This window comes from Bos indicus, chromosome 11 (assembly GCF_029378745.1).
Source record: "Bos indicus isolate NIAB-ARS_2022 breed Sahiwal x Tharparkar chromosome 11, NIAB-ARS_B.indTharparkar_mat_pri_1.0, whole genome shotgun sequence".
NCBI classification, from domain to species: domain Eukaryota; kingdom Metazoa; phylum Chordata; class Mammalia; order Artiodactyla; family Bovidae; genus Bos; species Bos indicus.
Genome location: NC_091770.1, coordinates 71,691,792 through 71,714,367, shown reverse-complemented (window position 1 = coordinate 71,714,367; position 22,576 = coordinate 71,691,792). Strand labels below are relative to the sequence as shown.

The window sequence follows — 22,576 nt, the reverse complement described above, 5'->3', positions numbered from 1 at the left end:
CTGCTCTGGGTCTGTCTCCCCCTCCGGCACCGTGGCTGTTGGTATTCTCCCAGGTTCTGTCCTTCACCCGCTGCCTTTCTCGTCCTCCTAGTATCCCAGGTGTGTCAAATACTGTGCTGTTACGGTCTCGACTGCTATGAACCTGAGGAGTCCTCAGTCATTACGTTTAGCCCAGATTCTCCTCTGTCTTCAGGCTTGTGTATCTTACCTACCTGTGAGTCAGCTCAACCAGCCTCATGTCTCTGGCAGGCGACTCTAACTCCACATGCCCGAATCAAACTCCTAATCTTGACCAAACATGAGCCTTTTCTTGTCTTTTCAGTTTGTGGCACTTCCACCCTGAAAATCTTGGGGGTCTTCTAGATAGCCACCAGCTGCCAAGTTTAAATTCTAAATATTTCTTTAATCTGTCCCCTCATCTCATCCCTACTCCATCCCTACCACATGCTCACATAACCACTGGAGGACCACGTTCACTTCCTTCGCTATTCGCCCTGTCTCTGATCTGGCCCCTTCTATTCCATCCTCCATACTGCTGTACATCGGGCCACCTCACTTCCAGCTTAAATCCCTTTGAACATTTCTCATCTTTCTTGGGATAATGTTTTAGCTCCTTAGCATGGCACACGAGGCTCCCCCTGCCCACCTCCCCAGTTTCATCTCTTACTTTTTCCTACTCACACATGTAACCTTGGGTCTTCATTCATGGAGATGTCTGTGCTTGACCTCATTTCTACATTAACTCCTAGACTCAACTCAGCTATGAACTTAGTCATCACATATTTATTGACTGGTACCATATTCAGAGCGCTACATTTTCCTGGATCCCACAAGTCTGGGTTACATACCCTCCTACACACCCCCGCCCTCCTCTGTGGTCTTCATCACTTCCATACCCTCGCACTAGTGCAAGGCCAGGCTCACTGCTGAAATATGTGCTGACTGAATCAAGGACTGTCAGGAGGCTGGGTGCTGAGTGATTAGGTGAGGAGCACACGCTGTCTCAAGACTGCCCTGTAGGAGGGATGACAGTGAGACAGACTTGTGAAGGTCCTAGTTTGCCAACTTCCAGTTGATAGAAAAATGGAAGAGTTGTAAGGCGTGATGGGTATTAAGTGTGGCTAGAAAAAAAAAAAAACACCATGTGGTGAAAATCCCCAAGGTAAGAACTGTCAGGCGCCTACAGCAGAACCTAGATGATCTTGCAAGAATGATGTCATCACGAGGGTTCATTTGTTAGGAATCTGTACCCACACGGGATGATTCATCACCCAAACTGCAGAGGGACCCTAACAGTTAAAGTCCTTGCATTCCTGCCCAATGTGTTAACACATTCCATCTGACAAGCAGATACCACTTTCCTTTCTTCTCAGAACCTCTCCCTACACAAAGCTATTCAAAGCCTACACTGTGGACCTGAATTCCTCAGCCACGCTTGTGGTTCTTGAGGCCAGGGAAAAGGCAAATGGGATGAAACATGACTAAATCCCAAATCAAGGCGCTACTTCTCCTTCATAAAAAAGAATATTGCAAGGGGCTCAGGAAAGGGACAGAGAACAATGGAAATGCACCAGGCTCGCTGCTCCATCCCATCCCTGTGCAGGCAGGGCTGCTGAGGCAGCACTGAGCTGGCTCACCCTCAGGCTAGCTTGGTGGCAAGTCCTGCTTTGCTCTTGCTCCCAGGTTCCAAGAATGGGGCTTCTGCCTCATTCATGTGTGCTGGAGGTTTAGGCATGAGCATCTGGTTAGACCTGGGAGAAGAAACGTCATCCTTTGTCCTTAAAGGGCTAGTCATGGATGGACAGGAGACCTGGTGTCATGAACTTTGGTCTTGGCTTTGAAGGAGCACAGAGGGAACACACACATGGAATTAAATCCCACCTTCTTCCCTCTATGTTTCCTCTGTCATCATTTGGGAATGGTAAACCTACAGTGAAGTCCCTCTGTACACAGCTGGGAAAAGATGTGTTTCTCAAGTGGAAACATGTTTTCTCAAGTGGGACAATGCGGTAAACGGTGTGGAGTCACACAGACCTGACCTGAAGCCCTGATTTCACCACTTTGGCGAGTGGACTCAACCTCTCTGGTAAACACTGAACTGGATAACGTATGTGAAAAGGTCTAGCACGGTGCCTGGAGCACAGACAGTGCTCACCAAGGTGGGGGGTACTGGGTGGTACCATCTCAGAGGCCCTTTAACTTGCTAGCGTTTTGGGAAATGGAAGCCTGTGATCTAAGTAGGAAGGTTCTAAGGGACAAAGAAGGTCATGTTCCTGTGGATCCCACGGCTGGGGGTTTCTGCTGTGCCTGGCGTTATGTCCCCAGCTCCAAGCAGAAGAGGGCCTCCAGAAATGCTCTAAGAGTCAGGGAAGGCAGAGGAGGCAGAAGCATGTCCTGCAGCTTTTAATTACAAGGAGGCTAGGCTCCAGAGAGTTCTAGCAGTGACTATCCATGTGTGCTGGGGTCTCTGAAATGCATTTCTCTGTGGGGGCAAGGGAGATCTTTATGAGGCCTTTAAAGAGTTTGTGAGCAGAGACTAAAGAGTGTAAAACGAGAAGCAGAGAGGTCAGCGCAAGACTGGGGAACCTGGTAAATCTCCTGCTTTTATTTGGATGAAGGAACAGAGGGAGAACAGTGAGCAAGGGTTCCAGGAGAGGCTAGAGCTGGGAGGCGCTGGAGGACTGCCCGGGAGGGAGGGGCCCTGCTGCACAGAAAGCTGTGCATCTCCACCTGCGCTGCCGCTTTGATGGAGGAACTGCCTGCGTCCCCACCAGCCGGTCACTGGGCAGAGGGCTCCTGCCAGTGAGAGGAGGTGGTGGCAGAGCCCCGAGGGTGGCAGGCAGGCTGCATGGATAGTTGCGGGGACAGTGTGACTCAAGAGGACAGTCCTCAAGCTGTGCTGGAACCTGATGTCAGGGCCTCTCCTGGTTAGTGATGGACACTGGGTCACCTGGTCCACCTTCTCTGTGTCACTGACCTTACCACTCCAAATGTGAGCAGAAAGAGAAAGGCCCTGTTAGACTCTTCATTCCCTCCAGGGCATGCATTCTTAATGGAGGGTGAAAATTCATTCTTGTGTGCATGGGAGAACCACAGTATGTAAACAGACACACACATATATATACACATGTGTATATATAATATACACATGTGTATATATTATATATACACACACACTTATTTATATATATATACATACACGCATACACAGAGAAAAAATATGAATGAGTATCTGTGGTGTTAAAATTTCATGGGAGAAGATGACAATTAGGAAAAAAAAATCTCTTAAGAGGCTCCTTGGGGTGGTGGGTGGTGATTAATGATAAAAAAAAAAAAAATGTTTGAGATACTCCAAAGTAGGGCCTCTCACCACAGAGAATTGCCAGTGGCCAGTCATACGCTTCCGGTGCGATAAGGAGCCCTAACCAACAGCCTCCAGACTGCAAGGCTTGCTAGGCAGGTGTTGGTAACTCCCTGGTTTCTTTCCACTGAGCTAGAAATTCCTCCATCTCCCAGCCAGTTCCCTTCCTGTTTACCTCATTCGACAGTCTCCATGGACACCAGTGAGCCGAGGGCAAGCCTCAAACCCTGGAGCGAGGACTTACACGAGGAGATTAGAACTAGTGTAGCCTGGCCTATCTTGCCAAGGCAGGAAAAGGGCAAATGTTCTCCTGGGCAGACAAAACTGAAGCTTAGACGATAAACATACCACAAGATATGATGCTGCTTATACAAGAGCCCCATTTCATAGCTTGAATCTGAGTATTTCTAATTTCTCTTATCAACACATATTCCCATCATAAGGATGAGATCACATCCTTTCCAACTTCAACCTTCCAGCCTTCCCTAACCAGATCAGCTTAGGGATTCATGATGGATAGTGAGAATCCAGTCTTCTTATCATTATTGTGTAAATGCTGCTGATTTTTATTCTAAATAAATCTTAGGGAATATGGACTAATTATTCTGTCATAAATGATTTTGGTTTCAACTACTGGTCACCTTAATTTATTACATTTAAATTTCAGTTAGTTGGCTGAGATAGTCTGCTTTTAAAATAGTGTGATTGAAAGAAAGCAAATATTTTCTGCCTTAATGTATTTCAAATGATCACTATTTCATATTTATCAAGTAGGAAGCCACATGCAGCAAAGTTTTGATGTGATTTTTATTTCTGTCTTAAATAGACACAGCATTTTCCTTGGCTCCACAATTTATTAGCAATTTGACTTAAAAAAAAAGCTTGGTTGCGATATAATTCATATTCCAAATAATCTGTCCGTTTAAAGTATACATTTCAATGTTCTGAATATTCAGTTCAGTGTTCAGTATATTCACAGGGTTGAGCAACCATTAGCACAGTCTAATTTTAGGAACTTTCATCTCCCCTAAAAGAAACTTTGGACCCATTAACAGTTACTCCTCACTCCTCCCTACTCCCCCCAGACCTAGGAACCACTAATATACTTTCTGTCTCCACAGATTTATTAAATAGGCACACATTTGGAGCAAAATCATTTCCTTTTCTAATTTCATAATTAACCAACAGCTTATTTTCCCATAATTAACCAATAATTTAATCCTAATTAACCAGTTAGATTCCTATAGAATCTCTTGACTTTAGCTGCCACTGTGTATGAGAAGTAAAGCTGATGTTGGCCTAGTGGGAACTGTTCTGTGTCACTAAAACTGAATTCTCAGTAAGCACTAAGGCCACAGATTTAGCTTTCTTCCTGCCCAGATATGGTCTCTTAGGAGTCTGTAAAGTTTTCAAGTTAAGTAATAAACGCACCAGGAGCTTGGTGTTTATGAATTCCTATGGTGAAGCTGTTTGTAAGTGCTAACCTCTGAGGGAAAAATCCACCCACACTCTCTTCAAGCACAGACACATTAACGGGTCTGTTTTACAATCTTGGTTGCTCTAGATTTGGTTTGCTGGAGGGAGCTTCTCTTTGGTCGTCTTGGCAGTGACTAGGATGTAGCAGTGGACACTTAGCTTTCTTTTTGAAGGTCATGATTCCCTTGCACAGGGCTGATGTGGCTGGTTTCAGCGTAGACCCTTTCACTGCTAGTGTGTGACATGTTCTGGCATGAGCATGCAGTGCCCACATACATCATCCATCCATTCGCACCATCACTCATCACAGAGCTTTCCACAGAAAGTAGCATGTCTGAAAATGAATGTATTTTCCTTGCCCTTTGTGGCCACTAGTCAGGCAGTAGTTTCCCTCTCTTAACACCAAATAAATCGGTGGGTTGCAATGGCAGAATCTTAGACATATCTACCAAGGTGATGAATCGGTCATAAAATGAACAAAAAGGTGGATCTGGCCAAGCGAATGATAACTACAGGCCTTTCCCCAACTCTTTGCCCTGACATAACGCCAGGATTACCAGATGCATTTCCATAGTACTTTCTGGTTTCCAGCGCATATTTGTAGTTGTGACTCACTTTGAATCTCATTACAATCCTGTGAAGTAGGTAGGGTGGGCCTTTCATTTTCCAGATGAGAAACCAAGTGTTAAGAACTTGCTCAAGGTCAAATGGCTAGGTGGCAGACCTGGAACGTTTCAGTGGAAGACCAGTCTCTATTAAAGCAGTCCCCTGGAGAGGGATACATGTATTCCAGCTATGCTCAGAAAGGTTTTGAAACCCGTTCTTTGGAATGTCTTAAAAAAGCAGTAGCACATCTTTGAATATCCTCAATAAAGGCAATAGTTCATCTTGTAAGCCAGTGGTTCTCAAACTAGGATTGCCTTGCTAAATGCAGATCGTTGAGCTCCACCACCACCGTTTCTGATCCATTAAATGCCCAGAGAATCCCATGGACAGAGGAGCCTGGTGGGCTACAGTCTATAGGGTCACCAAGAGTCAGACATGACTGAATCGCATGCATGCGTGTGTTTCTTATGAGTTCCCAGGTGATGCTAATGTTACTGGTCCAGGGCCACACTTTGCGAATCACTATCCTCAGGAATTTCTTTCTGGAAAGAGTAAATCATTTAGAATCAAGTCTAGCAATTAAGGTGGGGGATCCAGCTAGGAAGTCCCACCAATGGCCAGAAACAATGGCAACTGTAAAGAACAACACTGGCTATAAGGGAGATCTGAATGAGAGCTCCAAAAGGTGCTGAGTAACGGCCGCACACTGGACTGACCCTTCTGGATGTATGCTAAAGAACAGTTCTCCTAAGTGTTAGGAACACCTCGTGCAGTCGTACATGTCTGAAATGTTCATTATCAACCTTTTATTTTCCAGCTTTAGGAAAACAAGAGAAACCACGGATGAAACACCCACATTAGAAAGAATCCATATTAAGGAAGAATTAATAGCTATTTACAGCAGCTGAACTAGTCAGACTGGTAGAGTGGGGTCCTTTCTGTGCTGCAAACGTGATGGGTGTGGAAGATGAGGGGAAAACTTTGAGTATTCCTACTCTGACTTTCTGTTGAGATCAGGATGGAAAAAGTGAAAAGATTTAATTCTGGATGCCAAAGATAAACAAGCAACATGTTATGGGAAAAAAAATACCAGCAGAAAAGAAAAATGAACTGCATTAGGTACTTAAGCTGGGAGTCAATCCTTCATGTCACAGTAGGGAAGAAAGAGGTAGAGAACTGCCTAAATATTGCTTCTAATTTTATTTTCAATTCTACATTACATTAAACTCTCCATGTACTTGTCTTTAATTTACAGCAACTGCTGACACAAATTGGTGTGCCTTCTCTTCTTTGACATCAGTATTTCTCTTGAATTATGCATTTCCATCTGGAATGAGGTTTATGGGGCTGAAGGCTTCTTTCATTTAGATGGATGAAAAAAGAGAGGGATCAATGGGGGGTCGAGTGCAAAATCTAAGTAAGGTGGGGCCAGATATGTTCACGGCAGCATTTCATGCTCCCCAAAGGTTGTAAGTGGTGTTAAAAAATGACTCTGGTCTTTCAACCTTCAACATATTGATTAAAATTCAACTACTAGAGAACAAGAAAAACTCTACCAACCTTCATCCCAGAACTGCCAGATTCTTTATTTATTGGTACCCTACTAATATTTAATAATAATTTGTAAGAGTAGGGTGATCATAATAACTGCATCACTTTGATCTGATCTAAAATTGAGTCAGGGACTTCTGCTCCCAATGCATGGGGCCCGGGTTCAGTCCCTGGTCAGGGAACTAGATCCCACATGCTGCAACTAAGAGTCTTAGCCTATTCCAGGGCAGGGGCAGGGGCATGGCCGGCACGTGCCCAGCATGCTAAGCGGCACAGAATGGCCTGTGGAGACTGAAATTGATTAAAAACTCCATTCTGCCCCAAATGACTGTGGTGTATTAATTTATGCTATAATTTAAAGAATTCCACTATTAACGAGAGAGAAGTAAAATCCTGAATATAAGCTAAAACTGGAATAAAAAAGGCCCATTCTTCAGGCACTATTAATGGAAGCTTTGTATATAAATAACTTTATATATTGATGAATAAATGGCACTGACAACTAAAATGTCTGTTCATCATTCACTGGGTTCTAAGACTGCCCTGGCCTTCTGTGGTCAGTGATCTTTCTCCTTTGTGACTCCACCATTCGAGACAGAACACAGTTAATCCAATATGATTTAGTATCTCAGAGAAGATTCTTCTACAACATTTTCTGCCAAATGTTCCTCTTCTAACAGCTGCTTTTTTATTTCAGTGAAAGCTACTTGAAATAAAATCATTGTTCTCTGTGAAAACTGCATGCTAAATAATATAGAGCTACCAGATTATTAAACAGCAAAGGCATCTGATAATATTAGCACCAACCACAGGTCCCACTTCTGCTGATGCACAACATTTTGAGTAATTAGTCATTGCACAATATTGTATTTATATCCTTTTTTTTTTTTTTTGCTTGAGCTGTTAGGCCACAAAATCAGCAGGCAGTTGCTGTTATAAAAGGGTTCTCTGGGTTATTTATAATGTTTCTGCTTCCTTACAGTTACTGCTTCACTCTTGGGTCTTGGGCCAGGTCTACACCGTGAAGGACCTGAGCAATTGTTCTGTGAATCTAACTGCTGAAGCTGGTGTAGGTGATTCACAGTGGGCTGTGTGGGCCTTGGCTGGAATACCTGGTATTCTTGTCTGCCTAACCCAGATTCATCACATACTGGCTGTTGTGTCACTTCATCAGCGGGGAGACTGTGTAGTTTCATGAAGGCTGTGTCTTTATCAGGAATCAGCTATTGTCTAGGGCACCGGTGGTAGGGCGAGATAGGTGAACTAGCATCCTGTTGCAAAAGAGTTTCCTTCAAATGTTATTTACTTTAAATGAAGGATAAGTTTTTCTTCCAAATGTTTCTCTGTTGCATAGACCAGTGATTCCCCCAAATGGTGGCAGGCAGCCAGGCCTGCCCAATAGAAGGGCACAGAGGAATCAACAGAACATTTCATTGTCTTTTTTTGTAAATGACAGAGGCGTCTTCAGTGCCCTATGCAGAGAATCACTGATGATATGAACTGTATCTAATGGGAGGAGGTCTGAGCCTTAGGTGAGTCTGGGCTCAAAAAGAGCTGAGAACCAGAGACCAGTAGAATGATCTATTTGTTCTGACAATGAAATAGGCATCTTACGTAGCCCCCACCCTGCCACCCCCATTTGTAAAAAAAAGGAAATGAACTACCATTATGTCCTCTGAATTCTTAAGAGCTCTCAAACCCATGTCTCCACATCCCTCGTTGCCTTGTTTCCAGTCTAGGCTGCCATAATCTCTCAGATCAATGCAACACTCTTTGGATGGTTCTCTCTGCCTCCACTCTTATAATCTCCAATTTATTCTTCACTCAACAGCCACGTTAATCTTTTTATAAAGTACAAATCTGATAAAATCTATCCCTGGCTTAACCTCTTTTCAATGACTCTCACTGCCGGCCAGAGAAAGTGCAGATTTCCAGGAGTGGCAAACCAAGGCCTTCACAACCCATCCCCATTCCAGATGTGTGTGCGTACATGTGTGCTCAGTCATGCCCAGCTCTCTGTGACCCCATGGACTGTAACCTGCCAGACTCCTCCGTCCATGGGATTCTCCAGGCAAGAACACTGGAGCAAGTTGCCATCTCCTCCTCCAGAGGATCTTTCCAACCCAGGGATCGAACCCGTGTCTCTTGTGTCTCCTGCACTCGCAGGCAGATTCTTTACCCCTGCACCATCTAGGAAGCCCTGTATTCCAGCTGTATCTCATCCTTTCCCACTCTTCTTGTACTTTGACCTCTTTACAATCAGAACTACTTAAAAAAGCACAAGCACGACCTGTTCTCTTGCTTCTGGGCCTTTTCATGAGCTGTTGCTATAGATCTTAAAGGAAAGAAAGTAGGAGGTGGGAAGCAAGAGCGACTAGTTATCCCTTTAACCTCTGTCCCACGGTAGTACATTTCTCACCCTCCTGCCACACACACACACACACACACAAACACATGGCATTCATGCAACTCATCACTCACATGGAGCACACGTCATCAACACTGAAAATACACAAAGCAGACATACCACTAACCTAACACACTCACACTTTATAACACACTTACACACAAAGGGCAGACAGATGGTCAGCAATCTGTACCCCACACAGCTGTTTTCTCACGTCTGTGTCCCCCTGTCAGCCGCCATGGGCACCAAGGGCAGTGGGTTCCAACTCACTGGGCTCTACAGTTTGGCTCCAAATGGATTTTTCAGCTCCTTATTCCAAGCCTACCCAAGAAGTGTCCTCACACGATAGAAACCTTTTAGGAGACCTACAGTACAGTCCTGGGAGCTCTGCTCTTGGGGATACAACCGCAGCATCCTAGAAAGATGAGCAAACAGCAGACTGCCAGTTCACTGCTGTGCCCTCACACTGATGTCCAGGACACTGAAGGAGCAGGGAGAAGGGGAGCTTAGGCATAGGAAGCTAAGAAGACTTAATCATGGATGGGTAAGCAAGCTCCCACAACCTCATCCTATCCTTTCTTACACGGAGAGGGACTGTTTCCTGTCCCTTCTGTTAGGGGCCTAATGGATTTAGATTTTGCTCTCCTGACTTTTGCTAAGGCTATAACAGTTTTTTTCCCCACTACATCCTACTTCCACACCCTTGCCCCTAGTATCCCCACGACTGCTCTTCTTTAGTCTCTGGCCATTATGGCTTCTGAAGCAGGGCCAGGGGAGACACTTGGGAGCGCCTAAGATGTCCAGCTCTAGGCACATGTACCAATACATGCAAGTCCAGTTCTGGCCATGGGATGGTACTTTAGAAAAATGGGAAAAAAACCTCACAAAAAACAGCCTTGTATCTGGCCCTGGTTCAATTCTTCAAAGTGAAGATGACATTTCTGGTAAGCAGTTACAATTAGATTTTTAGAGCCCTGGGTTTTCAAATGTTCACATGCAGGATTAAGGAAGATAATTTAAAATGTTTAATTCTGCCTGATTAGCTAGTAAATGAGGTGATCTGCTGATGTGGAAATAATGTAATAGAGTTAATAAGGCCCCCCGGCATGACAGATGTCTTGTGCCTTGTCGATCAGTCTCCTCAGCAATTACCTTGTCCTCTGTCCTTTTTTACTTACTTTTTTTTTTTCTATAGTCAATGAACTTTGTTTTGTCATCTTCATCTTTTATGGCAGCCAGAGTCTGCAGAGTTTGCACAGACATCATGCCCATTTATTAGTATCATTCCTAAGGTGAAGATGACTATCTCAGAGCTCATTTGGATGTAGGTTTTCTTCTATGATGCTGATTTCATTTAGCCTCTTAACTTTTTTTGGGGGGGACCTGGCCTTTCTATGACTGGAGGTAAAACAATCAAAGGGTATGTTTTAAAATGGGAAACTGGGTAATTATTTTGTTTGCAAATCATTAAAAAAGAGCATTTGTACCTGAGATTGAGTCTCTCCGTTGGCATACTCAATGTGGCATTGAAGTACTGAAAGGCATCCTGTAGCTTCTAGTACCCCGAGAACACGGGGGGTCAGCAAGGCTGCATGCGTGCATGCTAAGTCACTTCAGTCGTGTCCGACCCTTTGCGACACTATGGGCTATATAGCCCACCAGGCTCCTCTGTCTATGGGATTCTCAGGCAAGAATACTGGAATGGGTTGCCATGCCCTCCTCCAGGGGATCTTCTTGACCCAGGGATCAAACTCACATCTCTTATGTCTCCTGCCTTGGTAGACAAGTTCTTTATCCCGAGTGCCACTGGGGAAGCCACTCAGTGAGGCTAAGTGACTTACTACTTTCCCAGTAGGAGCTGGAACTCTTTCCTTATTTCAGGAGGACCAAGCATTGTACTGAGCACTGGGATGTTAAGAGTCAGACAGATGGGCAGGCAGACCTAGAACCAGTTCCTGACTCTTCCGACTAACAAGCTGGATGACTCTGGGCAAGTTGTTTACCTTCGGGAGTATAACTTTCTTCTCTCTAAAGTGGCATCAGCCCATCTTGCAGGGTTGTTCTCAACATGTGAGAAAATGCACATGTGAGAAAGTGCAGCACAATGCCTGGCCTAAAGTAGCACTCCGCTTTTCATTATTAGTCAAAGGGTCCTCATGTTCCCAAGAATCTGCAAGAACCAAGGGACTTCAGAGGCTGAAGACACCTCCGAGATTGCCCACTCCAAACACACCATGTTTGGATGCACCACCTGGACCCCAAGCATAGTGAGTCATTCCCCCAAACTGTCTGCTAGTCACTGGGTAAATGAGGATGAGAACCCAGGACTTCACCTGCCCCTAGCTACTGGGACCAGTGATTCCAGTTAACCCATAGGTAATCCTCTTGAGATATTTCATTAAAAAGGTGTTTTACACTGACCCTAAATTTAGGGTTAGTTAGTTTGCTTCAGCTTATTTTTTCCTCACAGAACAGCTGACCTTTTGAGATTCAATCTCGGTCACCTCTGAAGCATGCTCATTTGCTTTCTTGTGCCAGTTGACTTGGGTCAGTTCGGTTTAGTTCAGTTGCTCAGTCGTGTCTGACTCTTTGCGACCCCATGAACTGCAGCACGTCAGGCCTCCCTGTCCATCACCAACTTCCGGAGTCCACCCAAACTCATGTCCATTGAGTCGGCGATGCCATCTAACTATCTCATCCTCTGTCGTCCCCTTCTCCTGCCTTCAATCTTTCCCAGCATCAGGGTCTTTTCAAATGAGTCAGCTCTTCACATCAGGTGGCCAAAATATTGGAGTTTCAGCTTCAACATCAGTCCTTCCAATGAACACCCAGGACTGATTTCCTTTAGGATGGACTGGTTGGATCTCCCTGCAGTCTAAGGGACTCTCAAGAGTCTTCTCCAGCACCACAGTTCAAAAGCATTAATTCTTCTGCGCTCAGCTTTCTTTATAGTCCAACTCTCACATCCATACATGACTATTGGAAAAACCATAGTCTTGACTAGACAGACCTTTGTTGACAAAGTAATGTTTCTGCTTTTCAATATGCTGTCTAGGTTGGTCATAACTTTCCTTCCAAGGATAAGTGTCTTTTAATTTCATGGCCGCAATCACCATCTGCAGTGATTTTGGAGCCCCCAAAAATAAAGTCAGCCACTGTTTCCCCATCTATTTGCTATGAAGTGATGGGACCGGATGCCATGATCTTTGTTTTCTGAATGTTGAGCTTTAAGCCAACTTTTTCACTCTCTTCTTTCACCTTCATCAAGAGGCTCTTTAGCTCTTCTTCACTTTCTGCCATAAGGGTGGTGTCATCTGCATATCCGAGGTTATTGATATTTCTCCCGGCAATCTTGATTCCAGCTTGTGCTTCATCCAGCCCAGCGTTTCTCATGATGTACTCTGCATAGAAGTTAAATAAGCAGGGTGACAATATACAACCTTGACGTACTCCTTTTCCTATTTGGAACCTGTCTGTTGTTCCATGTCCAGTTCTAACTGTTGCTTCCTGACCTGCATACAGGTTGCTCAAGAGGCAGGTCAGGTGGTCTGGTATTCCCATCTCTTTCAGAATTTTCCACAGTTTATTGTGATCCACATAGTCAATGGGTCACCATAACATAAAACCACAGTCCAGGTGGCTTAAACAACAGAAGTGTATTCCCCACAGTTCTGGAGGCTACAAGTCCAAGGTCAAGGTGCCAGGAGATAAGTTTCATTCTGAGGCCTCTTTTCCTGGCAGGCAGGAGGCTGCCACCTTGCTATGTGCTCACATGACCACTGTGAATGCACACACAGGAGAGTGAGCTCTCTGGTGTCTTTTCTTATAAGGGCAGTAATCCTACTAGGATCAGGGTTCCACCCTTATAATCTCATTTAATCTTAATTGCCTCCTTATAGGCTCTATCTCTAAATACAGTCACTTTGGGGGCAAGGGCTTCAACATATAAATTTTGGAGGAAGCACAATTCAGTCCAAAGGCTTGTATTACATATGCTCCTCCATCTCTCATGAACCCTTCCATTTAGGTTGGTTTCTTTTTTTCTTTCTTTTTTTGCCATACCATGGTGGCATGTGGGATCTTAGTTCCCCACTGAGGGGTTTGAACCCGTGCCCCTTGCACTGGAAGCATGGAGTCTTAACCACTGGACCACCAGGGAAGTCCCTCAGGTCCGTTTCAAATAGAAGGTGCACGAACAGTGAAGTCCATGAACTAGTTAGTACCTCAACTGAGGCATCTCTTATGGCCTGGCCCCTTTTACAGCTCCTCCAGGTCATCCATTAGCCAAAGACCAAGAGATGTGGTAAAGCCAAAGTCTGGATCATTCATTCTGATATCAGTTGTGAGAATGAGGGTTAAAGAGTTAAGCTGAGATATATAAGCAGACTCATTCAGAAAGAAAACCTGAACATGAGTGAAGTTTCTCTGAAGATCTGCTGTGCATTTGAGTGACAAACAGGCACAGTGCAGCTCTGACATTTATTCTGATATTTCCAAAGGAAACTGTATAAAATAACATGTTTTTGACGGAAATTGTATCTTTAGAAAGATTAAGGAAAAACCTGTCAAAAGTGTGTAGTGAAATATCCAGATTTATGGAGGCTCAAGTACAATGGATCTGAAGGACATGCAAATCTACATGTCCATATATAATCAGGACTATCCATTCAGAGGTCATCCTAAATCAAGGGCTACTCAACCTACACATAGAGACTTGGGAATGCATGAGAGGTTCCTTATGAGACTGGGAGTGAACTGTGGTCCCTTTGTGAGAACAATGCCCAGTTTGCCTCTTGAGAAATATTACCTATCTTACTTGCTAGATGTGGCTCCAAATAGGTTTTTTGCTATGTCTGAAAGTCATATTTATTCCAAATTTCAAAGTAATACGTTAAAAATACAGGTTTATGGAAAAATTGCAAACAAGTAAGAATGTGGAGTAGAACATAGAAGTCCTCCTTTATAACACTTTCCTATCCTTCAGTTTATTCCCTTTCCCATGAGTAATGGAAAACAGTTTGGTGTTTTATCTTTTTCATTTTTATATTTCTTTTAAATTATACTTATGGATAGCTAGAGTTATTTTTAAATCAACGGCACCATACTATATCATTTGACCTTCTTCTTCTGATGATTATGTAAACCTGTCTAGTCAATTTTTTGGTTATAGCAAACAAAGCTAAAATAAACATTCTAGGACAAATAATTATATATGTGATCAATCCTGTAGGACAGATTCTTAGAAGGAAATATACTGGTTTAAAGGCAAAACATGTTTTAAAAATTGCTATTGTCAAATTGCCTTCCAAAAACATTCTGTGAATTTATACTCCCACCAGAATTACATGAGAGCATGTGCTTTCCAATTTATTTGGACTTTGACATTAGCAATTTTTTATTTTTTGTGACCTAATGGGCAGTGAAGGGAATCTCACTGTTATTTTGATTTGCATATTCCTGATTTCTTGTGGGGTTGAACAGTGTCTAATTTCTTTTTCTTTTGTATTTCTTCTTCAGTGAATTGTCTATTTACATTATTCTAAAGAAATGTTTGATTTTTTTGAGTTGTAGAGCCTTTGCATAATAACACATTCACATTTGCTGTTAACAGATATTCAAAATTATGCATAGAAAAATCTGGATGGATTTATACTAAAATGTTACAGTGGTTATATCTAAGTGGTAGGATCATGAATATCAGACTTTCTTTTTTATACCTCTCTATGTTGTTTGTTCTTTTCTCCTCTTGAACACTAAGCATGTATTAATTTCAGAAAGTGGAAAAAAGTGTGATTGGGGGGTAAAGGTGATGAAGGCTCTCAAGGCAATTCTAAAAGAGCATTTCCCAAGGTACTCTGAGTATTGGCAGTATCAATATAGATGTAATTCACCTAAGGTCAAAATTTGAAAGAAATAACAGTCATTTCTTAAATAATAAATTGATAGTTAAAGTTAGCCTTATTATTTTATAGTAACCTCTTTAGCACCCAAGATCCTGTCATTCAGGATGTCATTCATTCATTACCTACTGTATTTTATGGCCCAACCCTTTCCAAAGTATTGGCAATCAACAGTGAGGGGCACGCAAACATTTTGGCTCTAACAGAAGTTTCTGGATAGAAATGTGCAAAGTCTCTACTGAAGGTCAAAATGGCTACTAAGCTTCAAAGACCCCTTAGAAACTCTACCAATTATTAACAAGTGCAAAGAATGTACATGTTGATCAGAAAGAAGGAGGTGGGAGAACGAAAGGGTTGCTAGCGAAACACAGTTCAAGGAGCATCACAAAAACTGCCACTGGCGGGGCCACATGAGACTGGTGAGTCCCCAGTCCTCTCAGCAAGACTGTGGCTCAGGAGGAAACAGAACCTAAATCTGCTGGAGTTGAGAAACACCTCCTGAGAGCACCTAAATTCAGTGGTCCTAATTATATCTGACAAATGGCCAGGTGGCTGGGGATGGGAAGCAGATGGAAACTGGGGGCAAGGTCACACCAAGATGGAAATAATGATCTTTCCGTTGTTGGATTTTCAAAGACTGAACTACCATTCTGGATGACATCTCAGAAGTGGGTCAATGGGAACCTATGCTTGAGAGCTGAATAAGCCTGTGCTTGGATGGCTGAAGGCCAGACCCCAGGATGAGGGCAATATACCAAGGAGGTTACCTTAGAAAGCTGTGGGTAGCCCACCGGCCCCAGCAATCTCCCCACCCTCATGAACTGGCTTCCAGATCAATTTTAACAGAAACAATTCCACTTCCTACTGGTACAGTCTCCAGTTTGGAGCTGATTCTCCAGCCCTGTATTGTCCCTTGGGGATATCCTAGCTGGGCTGATGCTGTCTAATGCCTCATCAACAACTGTGAATACCACAGGACTCAAATGGATAGAAAGAAAGAGGAATAAAAAATAGGGAAGATGAATCCCTCATCTCACTGGCTTCTGATTTTTCTCAGCTTACTTATATACCCTGAATTATGATGATTTATTATAAAGCGAGTGATTATTGAAAAGACAGATTTAGCCTATGGGCTGAATTCTTAAAATTAAGCGTGTCAATGTAGCTTCTAGGACTCAACCATTTACACATGGAAACTTGTAAATCAGGAATTTTACAGAGTCGACAGAACAAGGATAATTAATGTTACAGTATGTTATTTCACACGGTCACAATAATCCTACAGTATCACCATGCTTATATGTGTGTAACTCTGACAGTGGAGTGAGTGTTCAGTGCAGTCATGAACACAAGAAAGCAAGCTCCTGACCTTCAGGTTGGAAGGTCCTGAGCGAGGACATGAGTGCCAGAGATGGGAAAAGAGACACATCTGTCACGTCTTCCAAACTGAGCTGAGGACATCTGCAGCTATTGCCACCCTCTCACTCTAGTACAACGGGAAAAACGGATTAAAAATAGAAGCGATACATCCAACTATTAACATTGAGGCAAAACCGAACATAGCCTGCAGAGGCCTGGTGTAGAGGGGGCGATGGCTCCTTCTAGGGCTGGCTGGCTCCAGTGGACAACGTGCCTACTAACTAAAGAGGTTTCCACCATCCATGCCATTCCTGATGTACTGAGTTCCCCCCAAGATTTCCTGAGATATGACTGGAAAATAAAAAAGTTGGCTATATTTAGGTTGCACAGCAGGAGTTTTTGCTAAGGTGTAATGGATGAGGAGGAGGAGAAAAGGGAGGAGGTTACAAACTGCCTGAGAGCCAGTAATACCCTCCTGACATGAAAGTGAAGGAGCCCATTTGTTCAGAAGAAAATGCCTCCCTGGGAGTTCCTCACCTCACCAGGTGAATTAGCTCATCTTTACCAGGCTTATGAAGAAGCTGAACAGTTGTGTGCAGAACAAGCAAGAGGTTTAATAATGAAAGTGCTGGATGAGAGGAGAAAGACAGCATACAAAAGCCTGAGGGAGATTCTATGCCCAGAAAATAACTACCCTTGTTTCCTGTGGCACCTCCGTTGCTCGGGGTTGAGGAGGGGGATGTTGAGTGCCCATTCAGTAGATTTAGTAGAGCAATTAAGTGAAAGATTCTTTATCACAAGAGTATCCATTAGTGAAGTAGCTTTTTGTTATTTTTGTCTGTTCTTTGTTTTCTCAATTGAGAGATAAATACACACACCATAAAATTCACCCTTAAAAAGTGCACAATTCAGTGATTTTGAGTATATCCGCAGGGTTGTGCAACCATCAGCACTATCTAATTCTAGGACATTTTTTATCACCCCCAAGAGGAACCCCTATGCCCATTAGCAGTCACTCCCCTTTCTCCCCCATCTAGTAACTGTCAATTCACTTTCTGTTTCAACAGATTTACCTACTCTGGATATCTCATATAAATTGAAGTGAATTTATATGAAGGCTACAATATGTAGCCTTTTATGCCTACCTTCTTTCACTTAGTATAATGTTTCAGATGTTTATCCATGCCATAGCATGTATCAGGATTCCTTTCTTTGGCTGAATAATATTCTATCATATATGTCCACCACAATTTGTTTATCCATTTATATCAGTTGATGAAATTTGGTTTGTTTCCAATTTTGGTCTTTTATGAATAATGCTGTGTGAACACTTGTAGATAAGGTTCTGTGTAATATAAATTTTTATCTCTTTTGGCTATATACCTGGAAGGAGAATTGCTGAGCCTGTTGTAATTCTAAATTTAACTTTTTGAAGCACTTCCATAGCATTTTCCAAAGTGGCTACATCATCTTGCATTCCTGCAGGCAATGTTTGAGGCTTCTGATTTCTCACATCTTAGGCCAGAGTTGCTATTATCTGTTTTTGATTATGGCCATCCTAGTGAGTGTGAAATGGTACCTCATTGTGTTTTGCCATTAAAAAAAAAAATCCAAGCCATCCATATACATAGTGGATGTACGGTAAAAGACAAAGCTTAAAGTGTAAATGCCCCATTCCTCTCCACTCTCATGTCTATGAAGGAAATACTTTAAATTCTTTTATTGCTTTCCTCTGTTTTTATCTTCTATTTCTTGGAGTGTTTATACTGTGTGGTTTTTTTAAAAAAATCTGTTTTAGATATTATCTGTTGAATTCTAGCTAAGGAAGATGAGCATTTAGTTCTCTTATCTTCCCTGATATGCACGCAAATACACACTCACTTTATCTTTCCATTTTCATGATATGATCATAATCTCCATGTTTGGTTAATTAATTATTGTTTCATCCTCAAATTCTGCAAAAGAGCTAAAAATTTCTGAGCATATTCAAACACACTGGATAGTTCGATATTCCACTATTTCTTTCTTTTTCCTTGTTTCTTTTTTGTTTCTGGAAGACATTCCTTCCAGAATGGAAGAGCCCTCCAAGCTCCTGCTCTAATCTGGACTGACTGAGGATGGGGTTTCTGCATAGCTACTGTCCTGGAACATTTCTTCATTGTCACTGACTTCTCTCTCTCTCTTTTTAATTAGTTTATTTTTTAATTGAAGGATAATTGCTTTACGGAATTTTGTTGTTTTCTGTCAAACCTCAACATGAATCAGCCATAGGTATATCCTCTCCCTTTTGAACCTCCTTCCACCTCCCTCACCAAACCCACTCCTCTAGATTGATACAGAGCCTCTGTTTGAGTTTTCTGAGGCATACAGCAAATTCCTGTTGGCTCTCTATTTTACATATGGTAATGTAAGTTTCCATGTTACTCTCTCCATACATCTCACCCTCTCCTCCCCTCTCCTCATGTCCATAAGTCTGTTCTCTATGTCTGTTTCTCTATTGCTGCCCTGCAAATAAATTCTTCAGTACCAAGTTGCATCACCTGTTTCCTGGACCCTATATCTTCCTCGGTCTTAGTTTTATCCCAGTTTACACCAGCATATCTTTCAGTATCTTTATTCCTCTGTCCCTCCATTACTATCTTCCTTTGTGCTTAATAGATATTTTCTAGTGTACCATTTAACTATCTTGATTTTTTCTTTTTTTTGTTCTTAGTAATTGTAGTTAGTTGGTGATTCCAATTAACACCTTAACTTAACCTAGTTTAGATTAATATTAACTTAATTTCAGGAGCATACAAAGCTGTTTATGGATGCTTTCATGTTACCACGATAGTGCTGAGTGGTTGTAACAAAGCATGTATGCATATGGCATATAAAGCCTAAAACTCTACCATCTGGCCCTTCACAGAAAAAACTGGTCAATCCTGATCCAGCACCCTGATCTTCCTGATCCCATCTTCTCTCTCTTGCCTCCAAGTATTAAGTAATCTGTTCTCTCTAAACTGTCATTGCCTCTCACCTTTCCTGAACCTTAAGAATTAACTGCAGGAGCTCAGAAACCAAACGAAAGGGCACAAGACGGTATCAGTGAAGTGTGAAAGCCTCCTTGGTGCACACGGCTGCACGTAAGATGCTCAAAGTTATTATCCACCCTGATCCGTGAAAGCCAATCCTTCAACGTGAAATTACTGAGCATTATTACTATTGATTCCAATTTGAACATTTCCAAGGCTAGTTTCTCTAATCAGTCCTATACCCAAGCAGTGCATTTCCACATGAATGTTCTGTGGTGGGCGCAGGTGGCTTTCCCTGATCAGTATCTACTTCCCATCCTCTGAAAAGAGCTCTTTGATTTTTATTTGACATCGGGGATGGGATCATGATGTGAGACAGTGCGGGAAGGGGGCTGCCAGGGGCTACCACCCAGAGGGTGCCGGTCTGAGCTCAAAGCCCACCACAAGGCAAGCAGAGCTGACAGGGCAAGGGTGAACAAGTGAGTCCTGAGGACACGGTTTAGTCTCTGCGTTCTGCCGTACCTTTGAATGTTCTACTTATGTGCACCAGATACAACCCTTGTTTGGAATTAAGTCATTTAGGTTGTATTTCTGGTTGGTAACTATGAGCAAAAGGAGTTGTGACTGACACAGATGCTGAAAGCAGAGGCTGAGCCACTTCTCGGCAGCCACAGAGGTCCGACAGCTTCACAAGGACCCTTCATTTTATTTTCAGCAAAAGAGAACAAACTCTTCTGCTCTAGTTCAGGACCTAGAATCAGTTCAGTTCAGTCGCTCAGTCGTGTCCGACTCTTTGCGACCCCATGAATCGAAGCACGCCAGGCCTTCCTGTCCATCACCAACTCCCGGAGTTCACCCAGACTCACGTCCATCAAGTCAGTGATGCCATCCAGCCATCTCATCCTCTGTTGTCCCCTTCTCCTCCTGCCCCCAATTCCTCCCAGCATCACAGTCTTTTCCAATGAGTCAACTCTTGGCATGAGGTGGCCAAAGTACTGGAGTTTCAGCTTTAGCATCATTCCTTCCAAAGAAATCCCAGGGCTGATCTCCTTCAGAATGGACTGGTTGGATCTCCTCGCAGTCCAAGGGACTCTCAAGAGTCTTCTCCAACACCACACTTCAAAAGCATCAATTCTTCGGCCCTCAGCCTTCTTCACAGTCCAACTCTCACATCCATACATGACCACAGGAAAAACCATAGCCTTGAATAGTTTTAGTCTAATGGAGGACTTCCCTGTTGGCTCAGATGGTAAGTGTCTGTCTATAACGCGGGAGACCTGGGTTCGATCCCTGGGTCGGGAAAATCCCCTGGAGAAGGAAATGGCAACCCACTCCAGTATTCTTGCCTGGAAAATTCCATAGAAGGAGGAGCCTGATAGGCTACAGTCCATGGGATCTCTAAGAGTCAGACACGACTGAGCAACTTCATTTACTCAATGGAGGACTGAGTTCAGAACTAATAAGGAGTCTCTCAAATGCAAGTTACTGTCTTTCTCAACAAAGCAGAAAAATGAGTGGTTTCAGAAATAAGTAAATATGACGAGAATAACACTGCCAAGTATAGTTTATCAAATTCCTGATAAAGCACATTTTAAAAAGCATTCAGGATGTAATTTTATGTAATAGAAGTACTCCTTGCACTTATGTATTTCAATGCATATTTGTATCTAAAACTTTATCAAATGCCCATAAGCTTCTTTTTTGATAAATGACCCACATTTTAAAGTCTTTCCTAAGCAACGAAATAAACAAACATACTGTATAAATATAATAAAACATATAATATATAATATAATAAATTAAATATATTATCTAGTATATATATATAATACAATAGTAACTAGTGCTCCTTGCTATTTCATTCTAGGCAAGAGGCTTGTAAGATCCAGCAGTGTGCTTATTGTTTAAAAATCTGGCCCCATGAGGGCAGAGACTCTGTCTTGTACATCACTATATGCTGCTAAGTCACTTTAGTTGTGTCCAACTCTGTGCGACCCCATAGACAGCAGCCCACCAGGCTCCCCCATCCCTGGGATTCTCCAGGCAAGAACACTGGAGTGGGTTGCCATTTCCTTCTCCAATGATGAAAGTGAAAAGTGAAAGCAAAGCCGCTCAGTCGTGTCCAACTCGCAGTGACCCCAGGGACTGCAGCACCAGGCTCCTCCATCCATGGGATTTTCCAGGCAAGAGTACTGGAGTGGGGTGCCATTGCCTTCTCCACATCACTATATATATGCATGTAATACATGACTGGCATATAGCAGGTATTCAATCAAGGCTTATTCAATGAATGAATGAATAAAGGTAATATGGGTATAATTTTACTGATATTCCAGTTTTATGGAGGAAACTGATTCAGAGAGGCTAAGGGACTTGTATAAAGTCCCACAGTGGGCTAGAGAGGGTTAAGATACAGTTCTCCAACCTGATTGATTGTTCTTCTCTTCCAACATATTACCTCTTAGGGCCTCTACCGCATGATCCAAAAATTCAGGTGCAGTATCTTAGTTACTAAATGATGATTTTCAAAGGCCAAAAGGATTCTGAAATTGAAAAACCTACCGTAGTATCCACAGCCTTGACCTTCTCTGTGGGAATGTGCTTTGGGACAGGTTCTGTCTGTGACAGCATCACACATCCTTCAGCACCCAAGGTGATGATTACAACCTGGCAGCCCCTTTCCAGGAGCACCAACGCAGCCCTCCCAGCATCTGTGGGGCTGCAGACCTCAAGGCCGGTCAGAATCTCAGCCTGAAATACACAAAAGAGAAATGAAACAGTGTTGAGAATAAGTGACTGGGTCCACTTCTAGATTAGATCTGTTTTTCTAGGAGATATCTCCCTTCTTTTTCATAACAACCAAGGTCATGGCAAACACTGGTGGATACTGGCTCAGGAAATA

At 42.9% G+C, this 22,576-nt stretch overlaps 1 protein-coding gene across 2 annotated transcripts in view; it reads right to left on the bottom strand.

Moving 5' to 3' along the window:
- RBKS (ribokinase) overlaps positions 1–22,576 on the bottom strand; it is a 94,892-nt gene that overhangs the window by 12,747 nt on the left and 59,569 nt on the right. For both annotated transcript variants that reach the window (XM_019970495.2, XM_019970494.2), the window contains exon 7: positions 22,237–22,425. In XM_019970495.2, the coding sequence (XP_019826054.2) occupies positions 22,237–22,425 (189 nt within the window). The remainder of the gene's footprint in view (positions 1–22,236; positions 22,426–22,576) is intronic.